The sequence below is a fragment of the Musca autumnalis genome, unplaced genomic scaffold (assembly GCF_047663935.1).
Source record: "Musca autumnalis isolate F117 unplaced genomic scaffold, ASM4766393v1 scaffold_2, whole genome shotgun sequence".
NCBI lineage: Eukaryota > Metazoa > Arthropoda > Insecta > Diptera > Muscidae > Musca > Musca autumnalis.
The window spans coordinates 197,459,166-197,469,637 of record NW_027411755.1 but is presented as its reverse complement, the minus strand read 5'-3'; the positions used below and the strand labels follow the sequence as shown (position 1 = coordinate 197,469,637).

At 35.6% G+C, this 10,472-nt stretch overlaps 1 protein-coding gene across 1 annotated transcript; it reads left to right on the top strand.

Moving 5' to 3' along the window:
- The first annotated feature begins 7,041 nt into the window (after nt 1–7,041).
- On the top strand, nt 7,042–8,220 carry LOC141393270 (UPAR/Ly6 domain-containing protein CG9338-like). Its single transcript, XM_073966259.1, has 3 exons — nt 7,042–7,268; nt 7,503–7,685; nt 7,833–8,220. The coding sequence occupies exons 1-3, from the start codon at nt 7,211–7,213 to the stop codon at nt 8,039–8,041; spliced, it is 450 nt and encodes a 149-aa protein (XP_073822360.1). The 5' UTR covers nt 7,042–7,210; the 3' UTR covers nt 8,042–8,220.
- Nucleotides 8,221–10,472: the final 2,252 nt, after the last annotated feature.

The following is a 10,472-nucleotide window of genomic DNA, read 5'->3' as shown; positions in this document are numbered from 1 at the left end:
ACTGGCATTAAACACTATTCCGAAGCTCTTCGACGTAATCCAGATGATCCAAAATTGTATAGTAATCGTGCAGCATGTTATACCAAATTGACCGTCTTTGATTTGTGCTTAAAAGACTGCGAAACATGCATCACGTTAGATGATAAATTCATTAAGGCCTACATTCGTAAAGGTAAAATTCTGCAAGGTATGCAAAAGACATCAATGGCTTCGCATTTATGTTCTTAGCGTATAGACTACACATATGTGAAATATTATCGAAGTAGTTTCACGTTTTAATATAGTCCCCATAGTGGGGGCCCCAAAATTTAAGGTATTTACAACATGTACACAATAGTTGTTTTTTCTGGACTATCACATTTTTAGTGTTGAGTGCATATAAAGCCCTCTCCCAAAAACAAAAAAAAAACATCAGCAGATGTTTATATGTATACATACATATATATATTATTTACATATTATAAATAAACAATATTTGTTCTTTTTTATACCCTCAGCATTTATGCTAACGAGGGTATATGGGCAATATTATTGAAAATTTAACATCGTTGAAGCCAAGGTTTACCCCTTTATTACTCGCGAATAATGGTTGTATATTGTACAATTTAAATGCTTTTGAATAAAATGAAATATTTTTAGACTTGGCAAAAAATATTAGCCTTAAAAGTTGATTTGCGTGGAAGCTGTGGCTATATTTATGTTAAAAAATGGGTAAAAATGGGTTGAAGCCAACGTGACTTTTTTGTTTTCTCTCGATTTGTGATTAAACCACATTTTTCCTGATTTTCCTGTCAAATTGAAAGTAGAAGCCAACTAAATAAGGATCATCCAACCAATGTATAACTTTTCAAAATTTGATCTGCGTCTACAATTAAATGATACTGACATTTTGAAGCCAGATTTTAAGTGTTTTTTGAAATTTTCTTATAATTTCGTTCCGCAAACAGGTTTTTCAAAAAATCATATATAGGAATGAAGAACTCACGATTCTGATTTATTTGATATATGTGTCGTGAATGTAGCCTACACAGCTTCAGAGAAATCTGTATCCAAATACGAAAATTTTGTGTGAACAAATTTCTAAAAATCATATTTTTCGGGCCTAATTTTTACAATTGGCATTCGATTTACTTGTGCATGATTGCAAATTTTGGATTTTTACGGATCTAATAAATCATTACTCGTTAAAATCCATCTACTAAAACGCGAGATAGGAGAAATTCCAAGGTAGGAAAATCACCTAATATTGTTTTTGGAAATATCGCGCATTTTATCGCTTAATCTGTCGGCCGCTTGCACTACTATGAAAGAACTAGTGCTGCATCTTCCTTTTTGCGGAAGCAGAGATTTAAACACTTCGCTGATAAGGGAACTACATTCATTTTATCCCAAAAATAGTGTGTGATGCTACATCCACGGTTCTTGACTGATTGCCTTGAAATAGGTATATATCGATGCAGATTTTCATGGTGACACTAAAACCGGATGCGGAACGAAATTGTATGAACTTTGCGCAAATTAGCGATGTTTTATAGGTTTTTATACCCTCAGCCTTTAGGCTAGAAAGGGTATATACACTTTCATACGGGCAAAATGTGCCTCATCGAAATAACGGTTTTAGACCCCAAGAATGTTTGGACGAAATGTGTTTCAGACAATTTGGAGTCGATTGAGCAATGTCCGTCCGTCTGTCTGGCTGGCTGGAGCGCACGATAACTCTCGAACGGATGAACCGATTCGGTTCAAATTTTGGTTTTCGTAATATTTTGCCCAAACTTAGTTTAGGTTCGAAGATGGGCTATATCGGTCCACTCCTTCTGGTACCTCCCCCACAAAAGTTCGAAAATGTTCGGAAATTTTGTGCGCACGGTAACTCTTGAAGGGAGTAACCGATTTGGTCCATACTTTGCCCATCGTGAAATGTGTATTCGACTTAGATAAGGTTTCAATATGGACTCAATCGGTCCACGCCCTCGGGTACCTCCCACACAAAATTTCGGAAAAGTTCAGTTTAGGGCCATCTCTCGAATCGCTTTGATTTTTGTTGTAGCAACTTTTATTCACCGCCCCCATACGACGGTACAAGTTTCATCAGGGGCAAGTCCGTACTTCCTGAGAAAATAGCCTGAAAGTTGAAAAAAACCCCTATGACACCTTGTGGGGTGGTTGGAGCGCAAGATAACTCTCGAACGGATCTGCCGATTCGATCTAAAATTTGGCCTTAGTAATATTTTGTCCAAACATAGCTTAAGTTCGAAGATAAGCCATATCGGTCTACTCCTTCAGGTACCTCCCCCACAAAAGTTCAAAAATGTTCGGACAAATTGTTCGTACGGTAACTCTTGAAGGGAGTGGCCGAATTGGTCCATACTTTACACATCCTAATATATCTACCAGATATAGATCAGTTTCAAATATGGACTATATTTGTCCACTCCATCCGATACCTCCTGCACAAAATTTCGGATAAGTTCACTTTAAGACCTGATATGGAATCACTTTGATGTTTGTTGAAGCAACTTGCATTCGCTGCCTCAATTACGATGGTAAAAGTTTTTTTCAAGTCCATATTTCTTGAGCAAACAGCCCGAAGGGTGTAAAAACCCCCTATGGCACCATATGTAGTGGCTGGAGATCCATTCTTTTTAGTATCTCCTCCGCAAAACTTTTGATCTTTAATCCTAATCAACATTTTTGTCGGTTCAAGCGCCCAAAAATTTTTCAATATACACAGGCTGAGGGTATATCTCTGCCGGCAAAGCCGACTGATACTTTATTACTTGTTCAGACATAAACCACTATAACTTAGCCATTTGTTAACCGATTTAAAACAATAATAGCTTATTCAAAAGACATTATTCACCCCTTTAAAAGGAAGAAGGATCAAAAGAAATCCGTTGTGGAAAAAATAAGATATGCCCGTTTAAATTTGAAAATGTAAGAAACCCAGATTTTCACTACTTTTACCGTTATAAAAAAATAAAACGAATTAACCCAAGCGAAATAAAGGCATTGTCGTTGTCCATGGATCCCAACACGATATAATTTTGCATCAGAACACTTGAATATTTTTCTGAGGAAATTTTGTAGCACAATGTCATTTATCGACATTTTCCGAAAAGTTTGCACATTCTTAAGGCCAAAACTGCCTGAAGGAGCGTTCCAATGCTTTTGCGATGTATTAGAGAGTTTTCAATTACTGTCTTGGCTACAATGTTTGTCTTTGTGTTGGACCGAAAATCTCAATGGTTTGGCTGTTATATGCCAAAATATCCAAAAAACGTCAATAAAAAACTTAAAGTCAAAATCTCGATTTTCACGGTAGATATATGGTCCAGTAGACTTTTTTGCTCAGTTCAACCCCAGGAATCAGAAACGCGAAGGGCCCATTAAGGTTTTCAAATCGCCCCGGCCTAATGCATATATATATTATTTACATTTTATAAATAAACAATATTTGTTCTTTTTTAAATACTATTGTTAATGAATTATTTTGAAGTTTTTCTTGTAAAGAGTTCGCGATACTTCCTGCACTCTTTGTTTCTTTCCTCCTGAGCTTCTTCAGAATGTTGTCCGATGTGAAGGATCCTTTCCATGACAGAGGACTTTATGTACACTTACCGCCATGTAGTATCAGAAATATTCCTTCAAATATACGTCTAATGTTTCTCTACAGGAATAATCAAATTTTTCGGGATTGATATTAACAGCCTGTTTTTGTAAAAAGTTTTTGCCCATTCGATCGTCGATTTCACGAACGAAAACACAATTTGGTTTTCATAGCAAATGACGTTTGTATTCGTGTGAAAAAAAATAAAAGATTTTCAATTTCGTAATTTTTTGGTTCTCGTAACAAAATCACGCGAACGAATACGTCAGAAATAAACAAATGGAAAAGACCCATCGTTTTGAATGAAAACTGAATTATTTGAGTAATAATAAATTGCACAAAACGGATGAAAAACTGGTGGCAAATGTCTTTTTATTTTATTTTTTCACAGAAGCACAGAAGAAGAAGGAAGTACCGCCGATTCTTCACATTTTATGGCTGCGTGTGCGTTCAAAAAAACAAAAACAAAATACATGTATTTGTTTTTGTTGTCAATTTGAAATACATGTATTTTGTTTTTGTTTTTTTCGAACGCACACGCAACACGCAATTAATTAGGTAAAGCCTTTACGAATTATTTTTTGATAATTTTTATTTTTTGATTTTCTGATAAATTTGTTTACATTTATGTCTTCTTTGTTGTTTGTCATCTGTTTATAGGGTTTCCATCAAGCAACACATATTACGTACAGATGCAAAATCCACAAAATAAGCATTACGGAAACCCTGAAATATAAAAGCTTTTCCGAAATAAAAGAAGGTTTTTAGATAAAGACGAATGGTTCGTAAAATTTTACAAGAACAAAATTTTTAACGTATACGTTTTATTACGAACGGTTCGTGTGACAGGCAAGCATTTTGACAAAAACAGGCTGTAGGTCCGCAATTTAAACACTCTAATATCACGTGAAAACGCTTTATTAACAAATGACAATATTTGGAGTAATTTTTATACCCTACACCACTATGTGGGGAGGGTATTATAAGTTGGTTTGGCCAAAAAGTTTGTAACGCATCGAAATAATGGTCGTAGACCCATACTTATGTATATATACCAAAATGAATGTCTCGACGAGCTGAGTCGATCTGGCTATGTGTGTCCGTCCGTCAGTCTGTCCGTCTGTCCATCTAAACCTTGTAATCACGCTACAGGTCGCAATTTTGATCGGATCGTCACGAAATTTTGGATGTTGATGAGGGTCCCGGAGGGGAAGAAGCCTATTGATTTTGGTGATGGTCGGATAATATTTAGGGGTCAGAATGGGCAAAAAACGTATGTGGATAAAAAGACAACGTTTTCTTCCAAAGCGAATATTTCAGGTTCTATATGGGGTATACCAAAAGCAAAACCTGACAATGAAAGTAGAAAATATCACCTTTCTAATGATGTAAAGTAGGTTCTCTTAGGTGATCAAACAACGAAGATATCACAATAGTCGCAAATAAAACCCAAAATTTCAGTTTTGCGATTTTAATTATAATGACGAATATCACAGCTTTGGTTGGGGACATTCCAAAAGCAAGACCTGCCCATGAAAGTAAAAGATTCCATCTTTACAATGATGCAAACTAGGTCGGCGTAGGTGCCAAATAACGGAGATATCGCAATAGTCGGTAATACATCCCATTTTTCAATTTTTTTTGGAAATCACGCTACAGGTCGCAATTTTGATCGGATCGTCATGAAATTTGAGGGTTAATGGGGGTATCACAGATGAAAAAGCCTATTGATTTTGGTAATGGTCGCATACTATTTAGGGGTCGTAATGGGCAAAAAACTTATTTGGATAAAAAGACAATGTTTTTTCCAAAGCGAATATCTCAGCTTCTATATGAGGTATACCAAAAGAAAAACCTGACAATGAAAGTAGAAAATATCGCCTTTCTAATGATGTAAAGTAAGTTCCCGTAGGTGATCAAACAAACATGATATCACAATAGTCGCAAATAAAACCCAATTTTAAATTTTTGCGATTTTAATAATAATGACGAATATCACACCTTTGGTTGGGGACCATCTAAAAGCAACGCCTGACTGAGAAAGTAGAAAATCCCATTTTAAAAATTATGCAAAGTAGGTTGGCATAGGTGGTAAAATAATAGAGATATCGCAATAGTCGGTAATACATCCCTTTTTCCACTTTTTGTGCAATCACACTACAGGTCGGAATTTTGATCGGATCATCACGAAATTTTCACACAGAGATAGAAGCATATTGATGTTGGTGATTGATTTTGGTTCAGTTCGCCTTAAGTCATTTGGTATAAAAGCCAGATAGGTGAAAACTTTCGTATCTCCCTAAAAGAAATGTTTTCGAGTGAAAAGATAATGCACAGGGGTAGTGGTGTAGGGTATCACATAGTCGGCGCCGTACCGACTATAGCCTTTTCTCTCACTTGTTTTATTTATCCAATTTCGAGATCAAAAGTTTGGACCAGCATTGCTAGGGGTTTTTTACAGCTTTCGGGTCATTTTCTCAAGAAGTGTCGAATTGCCACTCAAAAAATTTGTATCATCTTAATAGGGACCTTGAGCGCCATTTTCTCAGGAAGTATGGACTTGCCCCTGAAAAACAAGTACCGTCGTGATGGGGGCAGCAAATACAAGTTCTTACAACAAAAATCAAAGCGAATCGAGAGCAGGTCCTAAACTGAACATATCCGAAATTTTGTGTGGGGGTACCCGCAGTAGTGGACCGATTGAGTACACATTGGAATCTCATTTAAGTCTGATAGAAATTTCACGATGTGTAAAGTATGGACCAAATCGGTTACTCCTTTCAATAGTTATCGTTCGCACAAAGTCTCCAAACATTTTCGAACTTTTGTGGGGGAAGTACCTGAAGGAGTGAACCAATATTGTCCGGTTCATCCATTCCTGAGGACATTGCTAAATCGACTCCAAATTGTCCAAATATACTTGCGGTCTAAAACCATTTTTTCGATGAGGCACATTTTGCCTCATTTGCCACATTTTATGAAAGTATATGTATGTACCCTCGTTAGCAAAAATGCTGAGGGTATAAAAACGCTACTATAAAAGAATAAACCCCTAAAGTTTATAAGCCGCTATATTGTGTTCTAATCACGTCGTTACAAGTGGCATCAGTAGGTTTGTCTTTTATGGCCATTAAATATGTACATATGTAGACATGTTTGTCTAACGATCAACATGCATATGCCTTCCTAACGAATAATTCCACTTTGAATTCAATTTCCAGCCACATTCAAATTAAAAAACACCACAGATGTTTTTGCTGGCTGCATAATTTCCCCTTGTCCCACTTAATTTTTTGAGTTAAGAATCAAATGGAACTCAATGGCTGCTTGTACTCAGTGAGTATTTCACAAGTTAGCACTTGTCAAATACTCTGTAAAACTGAGGCACACACACCCCAAACATAAATACTCCAACAACATTCACTCAACATTGGCGAATGGTGAATTCTCAAAGAAACAACTACCCACATAATGTCAAACAGAAAAAGGCAGTTCGTATTTGACTTTCCTTGAGAACGTTTGTGTGTGGAAAAAGAAAAGCGTAATAAAATATTGAATTGAAAAAAAACACAGCAGTTGTTTTTGAATTTAAATCGGAAAATGTCTTCATTCAAATATTTATTGGCTATTGCCGTTATTGCCACTTTGGCCACCACTGGTAAGTACAACGATAGAAAATATTTATTTTAAAAATATTTATTGACAAAAGTTCTGCAGCTGTAAAAATGGATTACGTGAATTTTTCACAAAACAACATCAAATCAAAGTTTTAAATGTTATCAGTTTTGAAAAGTTGAATTAAGATTCCGGTAAAAGTGTTTTATTAACACTTTTTTTTAATAAAACTATATTTCAATATTTTTTAATTCAATACAATATTTTTATATTTTAGCCTTTGCTGTACACTGCTACCAATGCGATTCAATGTCAAATAAGAAATGTGGTGAACAATTCGAGCCCGAAGAAAGCATGAAAGTCGATTGCAGTAAAGCTGCTGTTCCCGCCTATTTAATATCTTGGCTTACTGGAACAAATCTCAATAATACCGGCTGTATGAAACAAACTGTGGATGCCAGTAAGTATCACGCAAATGCAAATTATCCAAAAAACTATAAAATAATTAATTACGAAAAAATGTTGATGACATCATTTTGAGAAATCTTAACAAATTTTGAAAACTAAAACATTTTCATTTTCCCCCCTCCTTCTCCTCATCATATAGAAATGGGCGGCATACACATTGTACGTACCTGCTATTTTGGTGATATTTCTCATACCGAGAAGGGTTGTAAACTAAATCCCACCGATTTGTTATCAAATCAACTATCTTGTGATGTGTGCTCCGGTGAATTGTGCAACGGTTCCACATCAATGGTTCCAGTTCTGATGACCATTGTCGTCTTCTTTGGATTGGCGCGCGTATTCTCTTAAGTTGCTGCAAATTGTTTTGTGGTGACGTTATTAGAGACAGTGAATAACAAATGGTACAAACTAAATGTGTCTTTCATACGTATTTATAAAAATATTTATAAATAATAATATTTACAATTTTGATATACACATTTATTTATTATATTTTTCTTAAAAATAAAAGTAAAAAATGCAAACCATTTTAAATTTTTTGAAAGGCCATCATAGAAGCGAACTTGGTTTTTTGAAGAATATTTTTTCAAGGACCATTGAAACACATAGCTTTGTATACCCTACACCACTATGTGGAAAGGGTATTATAAGTTTGTTCTGGTAAAAATTCATGTAACACCGCGAAATATTCGTCGGAGACCCCCCAATGTGGTATACCAATCTTCATATCTCGGCGAGATAAAGCGATTTTGAGATGTGTGTCCGTCCGTCCGTCCGTGTGTCCGTCTGTCCATTATAAATTGTAATCAAACTCCAGGCCGCAATTATGGACCGATCGTCACGAAATTTGGTATGGAGGTCGGTTTCACATCAGAATATATCGCTATTTTAATTGGTAATGAACGTGAAATATTTAGCGGGTGACATAGACCAAAAACATAATATTTATTCGATTTTGTAGCTGCTCTGTAGGTCGCAATAATAGTCCGATCGCCTCGAAATTTTAAATAAGGTAAGAGTATGTGACCAAGAAGGAGCATGCAATTTGAGATGGCGATCAGATAGTATTTAGAGGGTTAAATGGACCACAACTTTTGTGTGAAAATTTTTAATATACATATAAGCTTTTTTCCTGGAAGAGACATTCCGGGCAATTAAGCTATACTTAGAAGAGGAACGCTTGACCTTTCTATTGATTCCAATTGTGTTGGTGTACATGGTAAGAGAACAGAGTTACAGGCTAATATACCCTCATATTTGTTTGTAGTGTTATCATAAACACGCTGGAGTTCGCAATTATATCTCAATAATCACGAAATTTTGCACCAGGTAAAAGTTTAGGTAGAGGAAGATACTTACAATTTTGGATGATGATCTGATATTATTTAGCGGGTGTAATGGACCATTACCTTTGTATGAAAAATACAAAAAAATATTTTTGGTCTATATTTTATTTCCTGGAGGGCATATGCCGGCAAAGTAGACTACATATGACAATAGAACTACTGATCTTCCCCCTTATGCAAATTGCAATCACGTATCTGCTAGATAACGGACCTACTGCTTAATATATAATGTGTTTTGTGTAGAGAACCACATTTTCCAATTCCCAGTTTTTGCATTATTGCAAATTACATGGTGCCCTAACGTTTTAATTGTCCAATTGGATTTTTATAAATACATTGTAGCATGGGTCGCTTTGCCACCTTTTTGCAAAACGATTCCCCAAGTCAAATTTTCAACGGTGGCAAAATATCCTTCAATAAGGTTTGCGACATTTTCTGAGTATTTTAGCCATATAAAACTTCTCTAAAAGTGCTGTCTTAAGTTACGCCGTTCGGACTCGGAGATAAGCTGTGGGTCCCATATCATTGAGCGAATATGAATCAGGCTACACTCACTCATTGATATGAGAGAAGTCTCCCTTGTCCCTTCTGAGATGTTTGTGAAACAATTATTATATTATTATTTAAGCTTGGTGTAATACGGTACCAGAATCCACAAAGTTATTTCTTACCATAAGTTTATTTGTTCAATAAAGAAATTTTGATTTGTGAAAAGCTAATTCCCGGTGGTAAAGGTGTAGGGTATCACATGGTCGGCCCGTCCGACTATTACATTGGCTTACTTGTTTAATATTATAATAATAATATTTTAAAAATGCTCTATCAGTAACAAACGCGAAATTTTAAATATTTTTTAGGCCACTATTAAGAATAAATGAGAAATACTGAAGTTGTTTGGTGACAACTGAAACTATAGAATTCCCTACCCTCCGCCCGCAACTAATCAATTTCATATCCACTGTAAAACATTTTGTTGTTATTCAAATACTTGAATATAACAAAATATGGACTCAAGCTGAAATAAACACAAAGATGTAAAATTCTGCAGTCCAACAATGAAAAACGCCAACAACAATAATAGGCATCAGCACGGCCTTGTTGATCAATGCGTAATGCAAAAACAACTTTCTCGTTGTTTTACCCCCGCTTATTGAAGCAACATTCCTATGTTCGTATTCTTTGCAAAGTAAAGACGACATAAAACAAGTAAAAAAGGATCAGTCGGCTTTGCCGACAGAGATATACCCTCAGACTGTGTATATTGAAACAAATTTTTTCCATAATACGTATGTATTTAGGGGGTTTTAAAAATGTTGGGCGTTTGAACCGACAAAAATGTTGATTAGGATTAAAGATCAAAAGTTTTGCGGAGGAGATACTAAAAGGAATGGATCGAGATTGACCATTATGGAAGTGGATCTCCAGCCACAACA